At 41.8% G+C, this 21011-nt stretch overlaps 4 protein-coding genes across 4 annotated transcripts; 1 reads left to right on the top strand and 3 right to left on the bottom strand.

Moving 5' to 3' along the window:
• Nucleotides 1–21: 21 nt before the first annotated feature.
• Nucleotides 22–3047, bottom strand: LOC101766096 (protein RER1A). The gene is made up of 3 exons (XM_004966329.3): nucleotides 2598–3047; nucleotides 1029–1209; nucleotides 22–504 (listed from the first exon to the last, which is right to left on the bottom strand). The coding sequence occupies exons 1-3, from the start codon at nucleotides 2939–2941 to the stop codon at nucleotides 457–459; spliced, it is 573 nt and encodes a 190-aa protein (XP_004966386.1). The 5' UTR covers nucleotides 2942–3047; the 3' UTR covers nucleotides 22–456.
• Nucleotides 3048–3359: 312 nt separating this feature from the next.
• Nucleotides 3360–9819, bottom strand: LOC101776618 (type 2 DNA topoisomerase 6 subunit B-like). Its single transcript, XM_004967224.3, has 12 exons — nucleotides 9583–9819; nucleotides 9390–9501; nucleotides 9196–9279; nucleotides 8852–8878; nucleotides 8085–8193; nucleotides 7924–8005; nucleotides 7062–7082; nucleotides 6045–6238; nucleotides 4917–5058; nucleotides 4420–4613; nucleotides 4158–4281; nucleotides 3360–3869 (listed from the first exon to the last, which is right to left on the bottom strand). The coding sequence occupies exons 1-12, from the start codon at nucleotides 9817–9819 to the stop codon at nucleotides 3573–3575; spliced, it is 1623 nt and encodes a 540-aa protein (XP_004967281.3). The 3' UTR covers nucleotides 3360–3572.
• Nucleotides 9820–10123: 304 nt separating this feature from the next.
• Nucleotides 10124–13944, top strand: LOC101764876 (probable isoprenylcysteine alpha-carbonyl methylesterase ICMEL1). Its single transcript, XM_004966326.3, has 11 exons — nucleotides 10124–10666; nucleotides 11075–11151; nucleotides 11294–11363; nucleotides 11437–11517; nucleotides 11629–11703; nucleotides 11788–11889; nucleotides 12202–12342; nucleotides 12705–12770; nucleotides 12857–13000; nucleotides 13096–13186; nucleotides 13367–13944. The coding sequence occupies exons 1-11, from the start codon at nucleotides 10413–10415 to the stop codon at nucleotides 13526–13528; spliced, it is 1263 nt and encodes a 420-aa protein (XP_004966383.1). The 5' UTR covers nucleotides 10124–10412; the 3' UTR covers nucleotides 13529–13944.
• A 587-nt stretch (nucleotides 13945–14531) lies between these two features.
• LOC101764468 (mitogen-activated protein kinase 12) lies at nucleotides 14532–19770 on the bottom strand. The gene is made up of 11 exons (XM_004966325.2): nucleotides 19263–19770; nucleotides 18000–18408; nucleotides 17721–17848; nucleotides 17574–17633; nucleotides 16827–16976; nucleotides 16403–16558; nucleotides 16143–16280; nucleotides 15986–16059; nucleotides 15565–15666; nucleotides 15254–15473; nucleotides 14532–15028 (listed from the first exon to the last, which is right to left on the bottom strand). Exons 1-11 carry the CDS (start codon nucleotides 19473–19475, stop codon nucleotides 14954–14956), a joined length of 1725 nt encoding a protein of 574 aa, XP_004966382.1. The 5' UTR covers nucleotides 19476–19770; the 3' UTR covers nucleotides 14532–14953.
• Between the last annotated feature and the right edge of the window lie 1241 nt (nucleotides 19771–21011).

Genomic DNA, 21011 nt, shown 5'->3' with positions numbered 1-21011 from the left:
TCCTCATATTGGATTTTGTCCTTTTGTTTTCAACTTGAATTGAAATTGCACCGATTCAACAAGTGTACAACTTGTCCACAAAAGTTCAGTACAACAGAAGAAGTAAAATGTGATATACTTACTAGCTATGTCCTAAGTCACTGTCCTCTTGGTTTTCACTTGCATTGCGTTGCACCGGGTCAGCAGGTTCACAACTTGTCCAATACAAGCGTAGTACAACAGAGTAACTGGAAAGTGATCTACTAGCTATATCCCAAGTCATTGTACACAAACTACTGATATGCAAAAACAAGAATCATCAACCGATGCAGAAGTTTGCTTCGCTTCTCTCCACTAGCGAATTTGGTGTGCATTTACTGTCAGCAGCTGGTAATCAAAATACCACCATGCCAGCAGGATAGTTGCCTCGCAGATAACAGACAAGCATTTGCTCTCCAGGTCCCAGACCCTCAGTCTTCAGTCTTTAGATGCACTGGCAGCTGGCTCTTTCTTTTCACCATACCTCTGCATTCGAATTGCAAGCAGAGCTTAGTAAGCGATGCATGATGAATAATGAATTATAATCCACCAAATTTCGGATCATTGATTTCGAATTTCAGTCAATTCTAGGGAGCATGTATTGTCAATTGACATGATGTAAAACCATTGACCTCAAAATAAATGGTGGTGGGTCAATGTACTGTATAATACCAAGCAGATAACTGAATCAAATTACTGCAATTTCCAAGCTCCTAATAAGTTCCTCTATTTTGATACCGGTAACTTAGAAAATAAACTAGGGGTGAAGCGCAAAGACTCTTAACTCAGTTCTGATTGCTTCCAAGGCACCAAGCTAACAAGCAGCAATGCATCACTGGACCATGAACTGGTTATTATTGATTAGACCTAGACACAATCAGCAGAGTAACCACTGGCCACTGGGCATAAATTCACTTTGAGAAACCCTGCTACTGTGCTACAAAGCATGATCTGTGTAACTTTCATGCAGCAAAACTAATCAAAACAATTCAGCAACATAGAGGTCTCACCTGCTTTCCAAAGGTGAACGGGACATACTTGTACTTGATCATATGCATTATCTGTCGCTTCATTGTCAGGAAAAAGAGCACAATCCAATAACAGAGAAGTATTGGCCAGAAGACAGGAACGTCAAATACAGAGAAGAAGGTCATGACGAAAGCAATGCAAAAGGCTTTCGTGATAGCATACCTGAAACAAGATTAATTGGTTAACATAGTTTCAACAGAAAAAAAAAAGGGACAAAAAAGGACAGAAATTTACTAGCTAGTGAAACACCAAAGGTTGACTGAGTAGGCTAGTAACATGATGTTCCTAATTTAGTCTACACTTCTGAAGAAGCAGATTGTTCCCAGGAAACAGCAAATGGCTATCAAAATTCAGCTTGATGGGAACCAGAGAGCAGTGCCAAAATATTTTTCATGGTTATTTTCAGCAAATGATGCCTTATATTAAACAATTATACTAATAATTTTTCATGGTTATTTTCATAGGTTACAAATATTTAATACGAAATTGATCTTTGATTTACAAAACTGTACCAAAAGTAATCATGAAAAAATTCGAATGTATTTTTCTAACGTAGAGCATCATGTTATAAGTCCATGGACAAAAATCTGAAATTAAAACTCAATTTGTACGCGAAGAAACAAAAAAGAGAAATCTAATTAAGGGGTAGATTGGACCAAATGAAATAGTTTGGGGGAGTAAAATGGACTTTTTCCATTTCACTATAAAAATAGAATATCAAAAGGTGAACTGTTACTCAAAAGAAATAAATTTACAAAAACAAAACAGTTCCACAAGGAAATGGAGCCTGTATTTCTTAGACAAATGCATCACAAAAACTCTGCATAGCAGTAACTATTAAGAAATTCGATGGAGTGCTAAAAAGAACGTACTATGTTATTTTCATAGGAATCAATATTCATTGGCACTAGCTAGGATATCCCCTGCCATCTATTTATTTATTATTTTATCCCATGGTGCACACATAACATCAGTCAATGAAATTTATATGGCTCTAAGCCTCGAACAATACTAAGTACAACTGTACCAGTACCACTGCAGCGGAGGGATGCCAACACTTGTTTTCCAGCAGCTAAATAAGTACTATTAAATAAATAAACAAAAACGATTTCACATGCAGTGCATGGACCGTGAGACAAATTTGGCTGGTTGGTTAGTGAGCGGTGATCTAAATAAGCACTAATGGTCCATACCAAGCATAACGGTCCAACTGAAATCTGACACAAATCAGCATTTCTTTGTGATCCCTTCTACAAATTGCATCTCCAATTGGATAGTACTGAGAACTACCAGTGAAGTACTATCCCATCAGACATCATTTCGGATGTACTGCGCGCGCAATCTGTGAGAAACATTGGCTAGCTGGTTGGCTGGTGGATTTGATATTAACTAGCCATAGCTGTTTCAAACGAAATCTAACACAAAGGCAACATAAATCTACGACTGGACTGTCTTATAAAATTGGATCCCCAGTTCCAAGCAATCAGCTAGGCAGGCTAATGGGCCGAGCATAGGCCAAAATGAGCTAGGGCAGAATCACAGTCGCATACCAGAACTTGAACTCGGGGAGGCGGCGGACGAAGGGCCTGAACTCGTCGGAGCCGCGGGTGGGGAGCCCGGGCCCTGCGTCGAGCGCCTCGAGCTCCGGGTCGACCATGGGGGAGAGGAAGCCGATGAAGAGGTTGAGCAGGTAGATGCCCAGCCCGTAGGTGACGACGTAGAAGCCCTGCACGAAGTACACCCGCAGCGCGTACACCGCGGCGGCGACGAGCGTGCCCGCCCACCGCCGCGCCATGTGCGGCGCCGCGCGGTCCAGGTGGTGCTGGAACGCCCGCGACGCCTCCGCGCGCCACCGCTCCACCGTGCCGCTGGCGCCGACGGGAGTGGGCTCCATCGCCGCCGCTTCGGATCCGGGGGGTTCGGTCTGGTTAGGTTTCGTATCTGGTGGCAATCGCGGGCAGAGGAGGAAGAAGACTGGAAGAGGATTCACACATGCCGTGGATTCCGGAGCTCACGTGCTAGAAAAGAGTAATATCACAAAAAAAAAACATTTCTTCAGATAATAGTCTACTACTGTTTCAACTTTATGAAATTTTTTCCTTCTTCACAAAACAAAACACCTTTTCAGATATTTACTCCTTCCTCTTTTTTTTTGAAATAATACTCCTTCCATTTTTAAATGTATGACATTTAGGATGGTTATTACGCTTTTGGTCACGTGCCGTGAAAAATAAGGTGATTGTTAAACATACGAGAAAATGTTGTTCTTCAAAACAGAAACAAGAAACTTACTCCTAACATTGAAGAGAGACTTCCGCAATATGTCCTAGCATCTCTACACGGACATTTCGTTTAATTCTTTTTTTTTTGAAACTTCATTTCGTTTAATTCCACAATTACAATTCCTGAATCTTGTATACACGAAGGAGCAGCGGCTGTTAAATTTCTGCTTGAACTGCCTCTAGAGTAGCCAGCCGGTGTACTGGAGTGTGGAGTACTACAGCTACAGGACTGATGAAACAATGCTAGAAATCGAAATTCATATCTTCATCCCCATCTTCTTCGTCCAGCTGACTATCTTCATCCAGCTTCTCGCACTCGAACAGATATGGTGCATTGTCCTCTGCATTCTCCTTGGTGTCATTCAGCTCTATGACACGGACCATCTTCTCACAGATTGAGGATTGAACTAACCCTTCTGAGACGTCCTGATTTGATCCTAGCCCAAGAAGCGTGATGCATTCGTCTTGGAACTCTTTATCGTTGGACGACAAGATCAGCCCAGCAATTGATTCTGCAAGGTCAGGAACATATTCACGAACCTGAAACGATATAAAGAACATGATGCATTCAGCTGTAATCATAAGTATAGAAGCAACAAGAACACACCTAACAATTCCCATATTTAAGGCCCAAAGTTGCAAATGATTCAGCTCAATATACATGTTTAAGGCCATAACCAGTTGAAAACCAGCCCGAATTCATGTGTCCTTGTGATAGAGAATACTCCAAGGGCATAGTTGAGGTTAGGAATTTGTAGGCTGTTAGTTAACAGAAAAATCAAAAGCATATTGCATAATGTTACTTGACAGAAAACAGAAGGCACATACCCTCTGACCATGACAACTGAGAAAATCTCCAGCATGATCTGCTTTCAAGTGAGATAATGCAGACTTGAGTGCCTTCCTTACAAGGTGTCTATCTTGTTGAGATCCCTGGCATTCTTGCATAGCAGTGGCTAGAGCAAGTCAAGGACAACCAGGGAAAAGTCCCAACCTTCCATATATAAATTGAGGCTTTCAATAAAAAAAACGAAAATAAAGCTTGTGAATGTCTAAAGCGTATGCAGTGCAAAGAATGGAAACTGGATATCATTCAAGGTAAGTGTGAATGGCAATATCAACACGAGCAAATGCCATGTCATCCCACTCAAGAACAGCATTTCCTTCATCATCTATGAAACCACCTTTTAACTTGAAACCATAGCTTTGCCAGTCTATGCTCACCAACACATCAAAGGAGGATTGTGATATGGGACAAGGTACAAAATCTTCAAAATACAAAACCTGAAATTGTTCCAACCAACAGTGGGATGAACAATCAGCTCAGTTGAATCATGCTGCTTTAACTCCTCTAATCTCACTGAACACAAGAAAGAATGCATCTCAACAGAGCTACTTTGTTGATAGTATACTATGTCCAGAAGTTACAAGTCACATGAACAAGTAAACCCATTGTCAATGCAAAATCAGATTGTTGTGGCATGCGAAAATGCTGCCTGCAACCTGAATTTGGTTGCTGGGCATGAGGTACAAGAAATACTTCTTCAGGGGAAAAAGAGGTATAACCGAAAGCTCTGTGGTGCAAACCTTTGTGGACGAACAATTTACTGTCCAACAACTTAAATCAGATGCAGTGCGTGCAATCAGTATGACTACTTCAACATGTAGCCCTTTAGCTTTTCTTCTGTCTACATTGTTTGCTGCTCCAGTTCCAATCTTTAGAAGATCTCTGAAGTAAGGAAGTAAAGTAAAACTTACTAATCATGTTAAATATGGTGGCACACCAATCTGAGGGTTTATAATACCATAATAATTAGATATTAGATGATACACAGGTGTTTATTAGCATGCCAATGGCTGAATATTAATGAAAACAGACCAGATAGCATCAAGGTATGGACATAGGAGCTTAGCACATGCATGCCCGAAAGATCCAAAGAGATTGGGGTTGGGCAATGAGGGAAAAAGGACAAATACTCATTGTATGGTTTGTTTCCTGTTGGCCACCATACACATTTTTTCTCATGGTATTCAGTTGTGTGTTGACTACAGGAACCCTCTTAGGCCCATATCAGTAAAGCAAAACTTTCGGTGTCTTCAAATATAAAGATATGGATGTCTTAAACCTTAAATGTGTCAATGCAAACATACTATAATTATGAGTGTAAAATATGTTTTAGCAGTGGTTCTTCATTATCTTTCTCCTATTTTGAATCCTAACACAGAAAGCATGACATTAATGAACATCAAGAAAGACAAAAACTATAGTAATTGAGTATTTAATGAAAAATGAAAAATGAAGTGATCTTCTGAACAAGGTGGATCAACGACAAATTCCAAGGAACATGTAAAAGAAACTCCAGCAATATCATCTAGCCTTCTAAATTGCAAGTTCAAAAAAATAAAGCTAAAAGATGAATTCTAATGATGAACAAATATTGATGAAAGAGCAAATACAAAGATAGCAGAAATATACATATCATTTATGGTATTTGCAACACTTACTTTGGAGGAAAGACTAATAGCAATTACGAACAGAAATCAGTAAGCTCAGTAAAGGGAGAAAAGCAAAAAAAAAAGGATTAGCACAACCATTTCTAGTTGACTTCAGGTAAGCATAAATATCTTGGAGCACATATTAGCAATTTCAGTAAAACAATTATAGCAACATATGAGACAAATATGTAAGAGTCATGATGGAATTTTTTCCCTTACCTATTCAGTGTGCATGTGTCACAATTATCACAAGTGTTTCCATGGGAGAGTGCATAGTCTTTGAGGCCACAAACTAGCCGGTCACTACTTGATGCCATAACAGAATGATGGACATCATCAGAATATTGTGGTAGACAGACATTTCTTGATTCAGCACTGCCTATTTGCTCAACAAAGAGCTCACATGCTAAATTCTAGGTGCAAAATAAACAGAAAGACAGTAACTTAAGTTGTTACCCCCAACATAAAGGAAGGTAAATACAGGAAGATTCTCCAATTACATGTATCATTTACATTCAACAAGCCACATGAAATGTAGCGTGACTTGACTGCTGACAATTATAAGCAGCTTTAGGCCTGTTATGATTCTCGTTCCAGTTAATCAGCTCAGGGACATATATAATCTATTAGTTCTCTCTTTTTCTCTTTCCAAGACATTATTACTAGTAAATTCAGGGCCAATGCCATTCTGATCAATTATCTACAGCTGCAGGCATTGCCAAGATCAAACATATGTTGCGTTCTAAACGTATCAATTTTTTTTCATATGTAGGAATGCTAGACTCCGGTTGTTTTGTCATTGCAGCATATACTGACAAAGGCCAAATTTGGATACCAGTATGTTTCCATCAAACCAGTGCATTTGATCTTTAGAAGATCTGGATGGCATTAAATTTACTATTGTTTCAACCAATTAAAGGCCAAACAAATGGACATGCGAGAAGGAAACTGGAAACCCAACTGACTTAGCCCTTGAAACAAGGAAAACATAATATAATACACATCCATGAAACAACACTGTTTAATGCTACTGTACAGTCACTCAGCAAATATGGAGCTGGGCATTTTGAGTCGAAGATGCAACGACTAAAGACTGAAGGCATTAAGGACAGGTAAAATTTGAGATCACATTTGACAACTGTGAACCTATTAAGCTGCAAAGGAGCATTGAAAATGAAAAGGTGCAAAATACTTTGCTTACAACTTGAGGAAAGATAACAGTTCAGAAATACTTACTGCTGCTCTTAAGACAAGTATCTGCATAGGTTAAAAAAAGAAACAATCAAGTCAGACAATCTTGAAGCCAACACCAAAAACAGAAATGCTTAACTGTGCCAAGTTGACACTGAATAATTCTACCTTCTTTGCAAATAACTTCAGTATGTCTCTACCATAAGATCATTATCAATGTTCTAATACTGATAGGTTGACAAATAAAAGTTACGATAAAAAAATTCCTTGACCCCCCATTATGGGAAGTGGGAACAACTATTCATCTAATTCATCGTTTGCAGTAATGTAAATACTGTTCCTGGCTAGATGGAAAGAAGGACAAGGATATGTATGAAGAATTATTAACCAGGATTTGACATGGATTTTATAAACTATTGCATATAACATCTATCTGGAGGCTAAAGGGATTATAGCCGTCATGGAATCAAACAATCTGGATGGCATTGCCAATCTTTTAAGTCAACCTAAAACTCTCTAGATTCACCATTAATTTCAGCTAGATGAAAGATGCTGGAAACAGATTATCTTGCAGTGCAAAACTAGCATCTCATAATTTGAAAACCAACATCAAGCTAATCCCACCTTTTCAGTAAATGTTAAAAGATGATTTCATAATGATCAAACTTTATTTAGCCTTTGAACATGCAATTTCTAGTCTAAGTACGTTAGCAACTTATTATATCAAAAAGAAGAAACGGAATTGTGACACAGGTGATTGGCAAACACATCCTGATGGAAGGTAATACAAATCCATAGAAAACCAGATTTCAGTAGCTAACATTCAAAAGTTTAACTATGCTGTTGTCTAAAGTTAAGTAGGTAAGCGAATTAGCAAAAGAAAAATATTCTGTTTACCAAGACAGACCTTATGGAAGAAGCCAACCAACCATAATATAAAATCATCAGCATCAGCTTCATTTGAGAGACAAAGGCAGACTTCAGTTCCACTGTGTCAAGAAATGCATGCATGATTTAATCAACCACAGTATTCATATGGAGAAATCAAAGTAAAAAAATATGGCTTACCTGAATGTTGCATGATTTTTGTATGTGGTAGCCAGCTTGGTGAACCTTGCACTTGATAACTCTTCCTGAAGATTAAATCGATAACGATAAATGGCTTCATCATTGATTCCTACAGAATGGGAAATAGGCAAGAAATCATCAATGGCCATCCTGAATTCACAAAATCATCGATGAAACAAAAAACAACCTTCTCTGGTATATATTTATGCCTTTCCATCACAAATGCAAGTGATGGATATTACAGTAATGACTTGTACAACCAAACAGGGAAAAAAAGGTGTGTAAAGAAGTTCTCCGAAATATATAAATCCTAAATAGATATAAGTAGGTAGCACAAAATTTCAACATACTTTTCATTTCTCAGTTTTCTGGATTAATTCAAGAAACTGTAAAGAAAACTACATTGCGTAAAAAGAGAGAAAGAAACAGAAAGGAAAAAAAAGCAATAACAACATATGAAACAAATGCGTGAAGCAAGAAAACATCATATTTCAGAGCATCATGGTGAGAGTTTGCCAATCCTGCGCTCCCATGTTTATATGGTTCCTGCTATCTGTTTATTATCATTGCTATCAAGTTGTACAGTTTTATATCAGGCAAATTGTCAAGATACTATGCAACCAATTTAAGAACAAGAGGCCAATACAACCAAGTGATTTAGAATGACTAGAAGTAATGGATTCCTAGTACAGTTATTCATTTCAAGCAATATTCATTAACACCAACAGAACAAAGAACTATGTCATACATTGAAATAGAAAACATACCAGTAGTTGTGATTAAGAGAGTGCCATCTGCAAGTAGATAGAAACTGCATAAGACAGAGGAAGATGAACAGAAACAAGAACTACTCCATTACCTCCATCAAACCAAACGAAGATAATAACAAAGGAAAATGTCAGTGAAGAATATTTGTCCACCATACCATCACACCATCATATTAGAGAAATGCCTACACCAGTCTCTATTCTCTAGCATGCTATAATTGAAATGTGGATTGAGGAAAAAACTTAATGGTGTTGTTGCGTACTAGAGATACTACTTTAGCAAACATCAGAATTGAATTTTTCAGGCAATTTGCAAAAGAAGATGCACCGCATTAATCGCGTACCCCATTTTTCCACGGGAGTCTCACGGGCCAGGTCGTCGAGCTCCAGGAACTCCTCCAGTTTGCTCCCCACCCCAGTGTCGGAAACTGCAACAGCCAACGGTCCACTGAATGTAAGCATTACCTAATTTAAGGGTTCGTCGCTTCTCCCGATGGAAGCGGAATTAAGGACGGAACGCCGCCGCAGCCTACATTACCGGAGACACGCAGCGGCGAGGGGCTGGCGGGTTCGGCGGGGCCTTTGAGGGAGACCGTGAGCCGGCACGGCGACTCGGACATCCGGCAGCGCTGCACCGCCCAGTATACCAACTGAAATGGAGGCGCAAACGATGAACCGTGAGGAGGTGTGGTGCGGAATTGGGAGGGGTTTGGAAGGGGAGAGAAGCTTACGGAGTGGAGCAGCTTCCGATGGGGAGAGGAGGCGGACGGCATGGTGAGGCCAACTCGGTTGGTGCTCCTCTCTGCGACGCAGTTTCTGAAGAGGAAGTCGCGGATCCTCGAGCCGGTCGCCGGAGTTCCGCCGCCCTCACAGACCGCCGTCGCGGCGCGCCACTCCGTCCGAGTGGAGACCGGATGGTCGTGAACCAAAATATGAGACAAAGCGAGGGTGTCTGCGCAAAAGTACATACCAGACGCAACCCCAGACTCTATCTGGGCCGCACAAACTGTTCGGACGGTCAAGTTGGGCCGAAATTTGGATCGTGATTATTAATCGCGATCCAAATCTGGGAGGTGCAAACCGAAAAACTCGAATAGTACAAGGATCCTCGTCAAAAAAACACCGCCCGCCGCTTGACGTGCTTGATCTGGACCGTACAGATGTCATCAGTCGTTAATCCGACGGCCACATGCGGGTCGGTAATCAAATAACGACCCGGTCGACGGTAACAAAAGAGTTATTGCGGTTTCTTTTCTTAGGGAATATCTCCATGACATGTGGGCGCGGGAGTGCGGACCCACATGTCAGCGTCCCTGTCACAGGATCGCCTGCCCCGCCGTCCGCCGGAGCACCGCCGCACGCCCTCACCGGAGCTGTCCTACGCCTCCGTCCCTTCGCTCACGGAGGCCTCGCTGCAGGCCGCAGCGTGGTTCAGCCTCGGTGGCCGGCGGAGCGGCTGCCTGGCCAGAAGAGGCCGTCCCTTTCCCAGATTTTTACAAGTTCCGATCAGAATATTCGCATCACGAAGAAGCCACCACCTCGGGAATCTCGCGTCGCCGCGATGAAGGTGGAGCTCGCTGCGCGCACCTCCCAGACCGGCAAGGCGGAGGAGACTCCGCCGCCGTCCCCGGCAGCCGTTGCCGCACCATCGGCGGCGGAGGACGCGCCGCTCCTCCCCGACGGGGGCGTGCGGCGCCGGGCGGGGTGCGGGCGGTTCGCGCAGCGCAGCAGCTCATTCCGCCGCGATGTCGGCCGCGCCGCCGCCGAGACCTTCCTCCTCACGAGGCTCACCTTGATCCTCCTCCGCTACCTCGGGTACTCATCAATTCCATTTCGATTTAGCTTCTGGCTGCTAATTGCCATTTAATTTGTTGTGCTACTTGCTTACTGACTATGTACTACTCCACTTCCACTTGTGCTTGATTACTCTCCTAGTCTCCTGCTACACCTGCGTGCTCAGTATCATTTTATTGGAGAATTTGTCTTCGCTCGGGAAAAAGAAAATCTTCGTTGAAAAAGAAATGGAGAAATAGTTACTACCATGGATATAGTTACTAGACATTCTTGTTGCTATTTGCTACTCATAACCTTAAAACTTTATATTACATGATATAGCTGCTGCTACTAAAAATGACTGAAATTATGGACACATGAGCAGATCGCATTTTATCAGACTGCGGGTTTTTGTTCAGTTTATTGTAATAACTTGTTAAATTTATGCAGGATAGGCTACAGATGGATTCGGCAGTTTCTAGCCCTCTGCTGCTATACTTTCTTGCTGATGCCAGGTTTTATTCAAGGTTAGTGTTACTAACTTTTCCGTTGTTTTATTGACCCACATATTAGGTGCTTTTTAAATTCTCAAAAAGGCATGTGTGATATAGCTTATTGAACCCATACAATACAACTGTGCTGTCTTAATGGATTTTTGGTCTACTCCAGTTCTATATTATTATTTCTTCTCTAGCCAAGTTCGTAGAAGTGTTGTATATGGAGATCAGCCAAGAAACAGGTACTTCATTTAACTCTATTGCCATGTATCTAATATTTTGGCTTCATAAATCACTTGGTAAGTTTTCTTGCAGATTGGACTTGTATATACCCACTAGTACAACAGGGTTAAAGCCAGTCGTGGCATTTGTGACTGGTGGAGCATGGATCATAGGGTGAGTAGAAGTATGTACTATCTTGAGCTCCAACCATTTTTTGAAATTCTAGCTATTACGATAAAGTTTGATTTTGTCTTGACTTTGCATATCAAATTATATGTTTATCAGGTACAAAGGGTGGGGGGCCCTTTTAGGCAGACGCTTAGCAGAAAGGGGCATCATAGTTGCATGCATTGATTACAGGTACTCGGAGGGTATTTCCAAGTATGTAAAGCAGCATGATCATTCAGACCATAGTCACTGAGGATGCAAATGCTTTGTTTGCAGAAACTTTCCTCAAGGGACTATTGGTGACATGGTAGAAGATGTTTCTCAAGGAATTTCTTTTGTCTGCAACAATATAGCAAGTTATGGAGGTGATCCTAACAGGTTTATAACTTATTCTGTTTTACATATTTTCAACCTTGGCTATTACAGTAACAAAAGTTGTGGCATGCGCATTTGCATGAATGATAACGCTTCACATGCTTTAGAACCTGAAGATAGGTGCTGTTGAGGTAGAAGGCACACTTTGTTTGCCCATTCATCTTCTGTTGATGATTTGCCTATTTGATTGTATTATATTTTCCCCAAAAATGTTTATCACCCCTAAAACAACATGCGCTGTATAGATTCATGTCCTAAGATGACATATTTAAAGTACTTTTGTTCTTACGTATTCTATGCACAACATTCATGCAGGATTTATCTTGTTGGACAATCAGCTGGTGCACATATTGCCACGTGTGCCCTCTTAAACCAGGCCATTAGAGAATGTGGTGAAGGAGATACTTCCTCTTGGAGTGTTTCACAAATAAAAGCTTATTTTGGTATTTCTGGCGGGTAAATTATTCACATATCTCTGAGAATGTTTGCATAATTGTCGGTACTTCTCCAAATTTGCGCAACCCTACCAAATGGAGAAGTTATATGATTGCTCCAGATTTAGCAGATGAGATTTAGCATTGAATAGTGAGTGGGATGAAAAACAACAAGATATTTTAATAGTATGTGTAGTATCAAGTTTTGAAAGACTGTAAACTATGGAACTCTCTAGCACTTACATCAACATTTAATTGTGTGGCACTTTTTAGATCAGTAGGTTCTAGGTTGTACAGGCCAATACAGACAGTAAACTGTGTTAGTTTTTTTCTTTGGGGAAAATGGGTGGATTAGCCTTGATTTTTTTGGAATGATCTCTGCAGGTATAATCTCCTTAATTTGGTTGATCATTTCCATAGACGTGGCCTTTATCGATCCATCTTTCTCAGGTTTACTGTTACTATTAATTAATATCTTTTTTACAAATTTGTGATCCTGTTAGCGTATTATGACACCGTTCGATCATATTTTCCAGTATTATGGAAGGTGAAGAATCACTCCAGAAATTCTCCCCGCAAGTGATGATTAAGGCGTCATCTGCTAGATCTGCAGTTCCTTTGTTGCCTCATATTATCCTTTTCCATGGAACAGGTGACAATTCAATACCATCAGCTGAAAGGTGCGTTAAATTACAATATTTGAACACAGGGTGCATGGTAAACCTACTATTTAGAAATGTTCTATATGTAATGGTGATCAATCAAAAAAATGCAGCCAAGCATTTGTTGATGCTTTACAAGAGCATGGTGCAAAAGCAGATCTGTTCTTGTATGAAGGAAAGACGCATACTGATTTATTCCTTCAGGTAGTTATTGTGTCACACTTTTTAGTCTGCTTTATTTTCTGGTTCAATGATAGTGACATTGTTGTTTGATTTCATGGAAAGTTTTGAGGTTAGTTCAGTGTGAGGATGACCCAGGAGACCATCATACATCAATATTAGCCACTGAAAAGTACTTTTTAATGATGAATTTTGTGTTGGCAGGATCCCCTTCGTGGTGGTAGAGATAAAATGCTCGAAGAGATCGCCAGTGTGATACACAGTGAAGATCCAAACGCATCTGCCCACCACCTCGTCGTGCCTGTTGCACGGCGTCTTGTTCCTGAATTCATGTTGAAGCTCGCTGGAAGAGTAAGCCCTTTCTGAAGATGGTGATGGTTTATGTTTGCAGCCAAAGCCAGATGTATCTGTAACATCACGTACATTAGGGGGAGGCAGCCTGACCCTGACGCGAATTGGGTCCTGCCGTCAGGAAAAAAATTTTGCTCCCTGATCAGCTACTCGACTTCCATCCTAACTCCCAGGCCTTAGCCGCGTTGAGATGGTAGGGACCTACTGTGTACATTGACCAGAACGTGTGTTCGGTATGGTTGTGCCTACTACGATATCTCCAGAGACGTTCTTCATTGTTGTATTGTATTTGTATCTCTCGATGTACAGCTTATTAAGCTCTTTTAACGTGGGCGTGCAACATCATGTATGCCACTCAATTCTTCTACTCATTTCACCAGAATAACTGTTGAAATATGCTCAGAATTCCTAAGGGCTTCTACATGCACCAACCGTACATCTAAATCTAAATTGGGAAGGCATTTTGTGGTAGCATGCTTGTATGTAAAATTGTACGTCTAAATCTAAATTGGGAAGGCATTTTGTGGTTAGCATGCTTGTACGCATGTTTACAGGTTGTATGCATGAGTTTTTGTTCAGCCCTTCGTTGTTTGGATTGCTTGCATGCTCCGGTCTATATAAACCAATTGAATGTTGTACGATAGAGAGTAACACAATTAGCAGAGTCATTTTGTGTTTTTATTCCTCTTGTAATCCACTTGGATTGAGTTAACCACTCATTATAAATCCCTAGCATTTGTAGACCTCCAGATATATTGAACTATGAAGATCATCTTTGTATATCTGTATCTTTCTATGTTTCTATTACTCTTGTAATCTGCTTGGGTTGAATTAACCACTCATTATAAATCCCTAATATTTGTAGACCTCCATATATATTGAACAGTGAAGATTATCTTTATGTATGCGTGTCTTTGCAAAGTTTCCATATAAATCTGTGTCTGTCGTTGTTGTGACCATACTTGTTTCGCTAGTTGATTTCTAACAATAACCAGTTTGGTCCAATGAAGACAAAATATTGTAACAGCAAGCTGTAATCATGTTTCTTGACCTTGTGGTTGTCTTGAAAGGCAAAATGTACATTCACAGATAAAGGAAAAGAAAATGATACGGTGCTGACAATTCATATGGCAGAGCCGTTGTAAAACTCCAGATTCCGTTGGAAAAGGAACATGTCCTCATGGTGAGTCACCTCACCATGCTTCATTGTTCATTCTATTTCCTCCATGGACTAACTAATGTTACATCGCAGGGATCCATGCAGGGCCCATGCTGGTACAAACAGGATGAAAATTGCCCTCGATCCCTCTTCAAGTAACGCCCAGAGTCCAGAATTGCATTGCAGTGTTTTGCTTTCACAGACTGTCTTCAATATCATCGGCATACAGTTTACCTAACAGAATCTTGTAATGAGATTGCTGTTGCCGCGGTCTTTGGAGCCTAGGAGTGCATTCTGGAGACTTTTTCAGACAATCCATCGACAACGCCTTCCATTTCCTCAGGGATTTCATCATCCTAACAGAGAAACCAAACATCAGTGGTGGAGGCACTACCTAATCTCTAAAGTGAACAAAAGAAGGGACAACTTGCATGCAACAAATCAATCGAACATGTTCTGTTCACGCATCCTTTCTTGATATTGACAGTGTGAAATCCATCGGAAAAAAAGATATTGACAGTGCACAAGTGTGTCATCTTGCCTACTTGCCACCAGAAGAATTCAGGTAGTTCAGCATTTACCTCTGGGTGTTTATTTGAGACAACGACACACTTGGAGGCACTAATGCTTGCACTCTTCAGGTAGCTCCTGGAGCTTAAGCTTGGGGATTTCACGCCATCCTGGCCAACATCTTCTGACCTTGGAGGGCTCACAGTAGTGCGGGCAACAGAATCTGCACTTCTCTCCTGGTCACCAATATGTTGCTCATTATTTCCATCCTTTGATACAACCACTCTTTCCCTGTCATACACAAAGCCAAGAAGGATTTAGCACAACTGAGACCAAAGCAAGAGGTTCTGTACTTCTGAATCCTAACCACCATGCTATATACCTTGGTAGAGAAGCATGCTTTCTCTGCAGTGGAGAACCTCTTTCTCCTTTGCTGTAATGCTCCTCAAGGTGTGCAAACTGCCGTTTGAACCGATCAACGCCACTGCAGTAAGATAGTAGTATTAATAACCATACCCATATTAATAGATAAAAGAAAATAATACTATAAAGAACAGTAAGGTTAGATACGTGCTTTATTAACTTGTTCGCACCAGAATAAAAACAACATTTGACTCTTATATTGTTGAAACGGACGGTTAGTGTTTCGTGTGTGTATTGTTGGGGTGAGGGGGTGGGGAGTGGGGGTGTTAGGCTCCAAGGAAAAAACAAAGTGTAGAGTGAACTTTGTTCGATGTTGACCTTCACTATTCCCATGATATGGTAGTAAAGCCTTAGGAGGAAAAGCTAATGCAATACTGTACCTTGGGTAGAGGAAGCTAATCTGTTCTCCACCTTTCATGTACTCATCCAGCATCTGTGGATGATACTCCAAAATCTGCTTGCAGTTCATAAAATAATCAATTCTCAAACAAGGTGAGAATTTTGTTTATGCAAAAAGGAAAATCTATTGCTCCCTACCTCTCGATAGATCAACTCTCTAACATCATCTTTTGCCAGCTTCCTTCTTTCAAATTCAAACTCAAGTTTTGAAATTGGGTGTCTTGAGGGCTCACGCTCCACATTAGCAAGGCTTGCAAAGTATGGATCAGCCAGAGCCTGAAATAAGATTAAAAAATCAGAGTGATAAAATTGTACTGAACTGAAATATGTGTGATATTTTTTATGGAAATTATTAAAGCAGTTCCAAGAAAGGAAAAGAGACTGTGCTCTGAGTTCACCTCTTCTGCTGTAGGCCGATCTTTAGGATCAAACGCAAGTAAGCGCTCTAGCAGACGAAGAGCCAAAGGATCAGCGTTTCGAAATTTGTGAGTAAATGGCACGGCATGTTTTTTCCGCATGCAGCTCAAATATCTCCTGGCCTTCTCATTTCGAATCTGCAAAGGTTGTATACAACAGTAAGGATGTTTTCTCAGCATGTGAAATCTCTAGAAGGAGCAGACATCACAAAAGAAATAAATATATAGATTTTGAAAGAAATATTTCACTGGCTGCAAGCCTGCAATGGACTCTGTTTAATGGTACATTAAGATTATATTTTCATATGTCCTTTATCTGTCTTGCTAGAGAGCACAGTAGCTGCTTTGATGGTATAAATAAGGAGGTTCGAGCAAAAATGACACAGCAAGAATTGAGATGTTGTACCCGAGATAAGGTCTCAGATGATGGAGTTCCAAGAAGATCTGTGATGAGATCTAATTGGTGTACGACATTCTTCCCAGGAAACAGTGGCCTTCCAGTGAGAAGTTCAGCAAATATGCACCCAATACTCCAAATATCAATTCCAGGAGTGTACTGCATAAAAAATAAAATGTCAGAATATGGATGGATGTAACACAAGGATTTTGCGGAAAGATTTGGAAACACAATCTTGTCTAAACAAACATTAGTCCTCCAGCTTTCAGCAGAGTTCACTACAAGAACTGTGAGTTTGAGATACTATTTATAAGCATATAAATAAAATATTGTTTTAGGTGCAACGGTTGGGATAAATTTTCCAGGAGTGCTAGTGCTGGGTCAGGTTTGTCAGACTGGCAGATGAAACTGTCAAGTATTATTATACTACCTCCATCCATAAATATATGACATTTAGGACAAGCTATTTAGTTCCAAAATGAACTACCTAGACTTCTTATATTTGAGATCAGACGGAGTACTTGTTAAAGCATAGCTCAAATATTCCAATTGGTAAAATCTGTTGATTCGAGATCTTCTCAGAGAATAAAATTAGAACATCAATAAATACTCTTTAAAAAGGAAATATGATGCGCTACATAATTGACCACTTCGTGCATTAGAAAGTTCAAGATGCACATGCATACATAGTGCTCTGAGTCTCTGACAACATTAATTTTGATTGCATGTAATAAGTTCAAGAGTTGAAGACATTACTTTGGAGAAAAAAGAACCACACAGTTCAGGTGCCCGGTACCATCTTGTTGCCACATAATCCTTCAAATAGCAAAAGCAGAACAAAGCACACATTAAAACAAGGAAAGTGGGACATGAATACTTCCATAAAAACGACAAGCAACTTACCGTCCAAAATATAGCTGACGGGGCATCATTAAATGATGCACGGGCAAGTCCAAAGTCGCAGATTTTCAGTTTGCAGTCTGAATTTGCCAATATATTCTTGGGCTTTAGATCACGATGAAATACGTTAGCTGCACCAATGCAGACCAAGAGCACGTTACCATAATAATAAAGTAGAGAGCCATGAGCGGATGAGCCCATAACATTGGACAAATACACAAATTGTTTGTGCTTGCTAGCTGGGATAGGTATCCTGTGGTTGGCACTAGTTCATATACTTACCAGCATGTATGTACTTGAGAGCACGAAGAAGTTGGTACAGGAAAAACTGGTGATGCTCAGGGGTGAGGTCATCATTTGCCTTAATAACTTGATGGAGATCCGACTCCATAAGCTCAAAAACAACATAGATATCTTGGAACTCCCTCCGGGAAGGAGGGAGCATGATGTGCTTGATCTCAACTATGTCTGGGTGATGGAGTAACCGAAGGAGCTTGATCTCCCGCAGTATGCGTGTGGCATCCGAAACGTGCTCAAACACATCATTGATCTTCTTGATTGCAACCCGCTCACCTGTGCGGGTATCTACTGCTGCAGCAACTACTCCATAACTCCCTTTACCAATGACTTCTTGGATCTGGTACTGGCTTGCCTCTCCATACTCTGTGAAGAACTCCATTTCCACTGAGTTCTGCAAGAGCAAAATTCCAAGAACAGGTTGAAGTTAACAAGAGATATATGGAATATTGTGCATCAAGGACTGATTGGTTACAAAATATCCATAGTGAAACAACCTAAGGTTAACTGAACAGTAGTGTAACGTTGAAAGCTATCCGCCAGGCGCCAGCAGAGCAAATGGCATAGCTGCTAACACGCATCAACAGGTTTTAAAACTAGAAATTTTTACCAGAGTAATGAGGAACCTACTAAAAATTGACTTATTCACTAAAGACATGGTCAGGCAAATTCAGTAGGAACACATGCAGGGCAAAGACCATTTCTCATTTAGTCCTTATATAACAGCAATAGGCAAGGGAACTGGAGCTAGAGGCGCAGATCAAGTCAACATTAGAAGCCCAGTCAGATCATCAAAAACATAAGTGGACAACTTGGAGAGGAGTTCCTCAGGATCACTACAGCACGGGTGATGCAAGCAACTGCCGGTAGCAAATTGAAGTTTGATGATGCAAAGCGAGAACCAGACTAGCAGAGCACGAGCATAGAAATCAAAAGAGTGTTACAGAAGAAGTGCTTGAATTGAACATTTCATCTAGTTGAGAAATTGGACAGAGACCACCTCTTATTGCATCGATCAAAAGATAAGCACGGATCAGATCAAAGACACAAGCTCTGCCTGCACAGCTTCCGAATGCATAAGCGGAAAGAAACAAGGTACTTGGCAAGAAATTGTATTTGGGCAAGCAAGCGACGGGCATAAAAATCCGATCTTGGCAAGAAATTTCCCGTGACCGCGAATCAAGGATCACGAGAAGCCAGAAAAGCAAGCAAAAGCAAGTGAAGCGAGCCCAGAGGTCTGCTGCTCACCTTCCTGTGGCTCTCGACGGGCAGCGGCATCTTGCGCTTGGGCACGCGGATGGCGCGGAGGCCGACGAGATCCGGGTCCTCGATGACCTCGAGATCGGGCGAGCCCTCCTCCCCCTCGCCGGCTACGGACGACTGGTTGGAGTTGGAGGTGGAGCCGTTGCGGCGGTGGAACAAGCGGCGGAAGCCGTCGACGATCGTGCCCCCTCCGCCCATCCTCCTAGCCCTGCGCGCCCCACGGCATTGGCTGCCCGCCGACCCCTCTAGCTATGTACTGCCCGCCCCGCCCGCCTCCAAGCTCTCTTCTTCCCCGCTTCTTCCTCGCTGCTGTCACTCGCTGCTCCACCTCACGGACGGTTGCCTAGTCCCCTGACCGACGTGCTGATTCCGCGGAAGGGGGCCGCGCCCAAGTCGTCGACGCGGTGGGGGATTGGATTGACGGAAGCAGAACGGAATGGAAAGGAGACAGCGATGGGGGTTGATGGCAAGGAGTCGGGATTGGATGGACGAATTCTTTTTTTCCTTTTTATCCCCCTGACCCTGATAACGTGCCGAGTGTTCAGACGGTGCTATGGTGTGGTGGGACTGGTCCTGAATCCTGATGGAGTGTGAGTACAGATCCGGAGCTAGAAAAGGCTGTAACGGCCTGCCATTACCGGGTGCCGCAGTAGGAATTGAAGAAAAAATATCCTAGCAGTGGCAGTACACCAGCACCACAACTTGCTCTAGATCTTCTGCAGGTGCTCATGGGTGGAAATCATGGGCATTGCTTGCGAGAGCACCCTTGCATTGCATTGCATTGCATACAGCTGTGCTCACGTTGGCTGCAACCGCGTCTCGCCGTGGCGGCACGCGCACAAGCCGATCGATCGACCAAGAACTGATCCATCAACTTGCACGCGGATGAGCCAGACTGGAGCACGTGTGAGAAAACATTCTGCGATGAGCGTCTTCCTTCTGTGTCCGGTCGAGCTCGATCGCTCTTGACCTGATCGAACTGTCAGTTCCTGCAACTTGCAGGTCGCGTGCCGCTGCAACTTGAGGTAGGTTGGGGTTGATTCGGTCGCCTCAAGTACTGTACTTGTGCGCAGGCATGACAGGGAAAACCGAAGTTGTAGAGTTGGCAACACTCGATAGCTACGTGCTTGGTCAACGTTCAACGCGATTACCGCAGGAGTATACCCTGGTTCCAGTTGGATGATCGATCAAGCAGTCAGATACCAGAGGCAAACCCATGCTATAGTTTGAAAAAGGAAAGCCACCGTGGAGGCTGATATTGGAGGCTGGTTGCCTGGTTGTCATTATTGGGTGGTGAAGATTAAGGTGGTGAAGATTAAGGTTCTATTTGTTTAAACTTCTGCTTTTGAAATTTTAGTTGGAAAGCTTTCTGAAAGCTGGTTTTTTTCTGACCTTTTGCTATTAATTTTTGTAATAAATTTTTATCTTCTCAACACGTCAAAAGCTCGAAAAAGCTCTTCTCAATCAGCTTTCCAGCTTTCAGTTCATTTTCTCATAAGCTAGCTTTCTAGCTTTCTGAAAGCCAACCCAACAGTTGGATTGTTTGTTTCAGCTTTCCAGCTTCTGACTGCCAGAAGTCGGAAAGCTGGCCCGAGAAGCTGAAACAAATAGGCCTAAAAATAAGAAGCCAGATCTTGTGGCTGCTGATTCAGCGGTCCATTCTGGAAAGCCAACAGCTACAAAACATCAAGGTTGGGAGAGCTCAAGAAATAAATGTTCGGTTGTGCTGGCTGC

Source organism: Setaria italica, chromosome IV (genome assembly GCF_000263155.2).
Source record: "Setaria italica strain Yugu1 chromosome IV, Setaria_italica_v2.0, whole genome shotgun sequence".
In the NCBI taxonomy this organism is placed as follows: domain Eukaryota; kingdom Viridiplantae; phylum Streptophyta; class Magnoliopsida; order Poales; family Poaceae; genus Setaria; species Setaria italica.
This window is presented reverse-complemented; position numbering and strand designations above follow the sequence as displayed.

What these genes read in the sequence shown, in the direction of transcription:
- LOC101766096 (XM_004966329.3), bottom strand. Translation starts at nt 2,941, where the DNA reads ATGGAGCCCACTCCCGTCGGCGCCAGCGGCACGGTGGAGCGGTGGCGC. An exon ending in CTCCCCGAGTTCAAGTTCTG is followed by an intron (nt 1,210 to 2,597) that starts GTATGCGACTGT and finishes ATCTTGTTTCAG; the next exon opens with GTATGCTATCACGAAAGCCT. An exon ending in CGTTCACCTTTGGAAAGCAG is followed by an intron (nt 505 to 1,028) that starts GTGAGACCTCTA and finishes ATTCGAATGCAG; the next exon opens with AGGTATGGTGAAAAGAAAGA.
- LOC101776618 (XM_004967224.3), bottom strand. Translation starts at nt 9,819, where the DNA reads ATGTACTTTTGCGCAGACACCCTCGCTTTGTCTCATATTTTGGTTCAC. An exon ending in GACTCCCGTGGAAAAATGGG is followed by an intron (nt 8,879 to 9,195) that starts GTACGCGATTAA and finishes ATCTACTTGCAG; the next exon opens with ATGGCACTCTCTTAATCACA. An exon ending in TAAATTGTTCGTCCACAAAG is followed by an intron (nt 4,614 to 4,916) that starts GTTTGCACCACA and finishes GAACAATTTCAG; the next exon opens with GTTTTGTATTTTGAAGATTT.
- LOC101764876 (XM_004966326.3), top strand. Translation starts at nt 10,413, where the DNA reads ATGAAGGTGGAGCTCGCTGCGCGCACCTCCCAGACCGGCAAGGCGGAG. An exon ending in TATTTTGGTATTTCTGGCGG is followed by an intron (nt 12,343 to 12,704) that starts GTAAATTATTCA and finishes TGATCTCTGCAG; the next exon opens with GTATAATCTCCTTAATTTGG. An exon ending in ATACTGATTTATTCCTTCAG is followed by an intron (nt 13,187 to 13,366) that starts GTAGTTATTGTG and finishes TTGTGTTGGCAG; the next exon opens with GATCCCCTTCGTGGTGGTAG.
- LOC101764468 (XM_004966325.2), bottom strand. Translation starts at nt 19,475, where the DNA reads ATGGGCGGAGGGGGCACGATCGTCGACGGCTTCCGCCGCTTGTTCCAC. An exon ending in GTGGTTCTTTTTTCTCCAAA is followed by an intron (nt 16,977 to 17,573) that starts GTAATGTCTTCA and finishes TTTTTTATGCAG; the next exon opens with TACACTCCTGGAATTGATAT. An exon ending in TCTCAAATAAACACCCAGAG is followed by an intron (nt 15,029 to 15,253) that starts GTAAATGCTGAA and finishes TTTCTCTGTTAG; the next exon opens with GATGATGAAATCCCTGAGGA.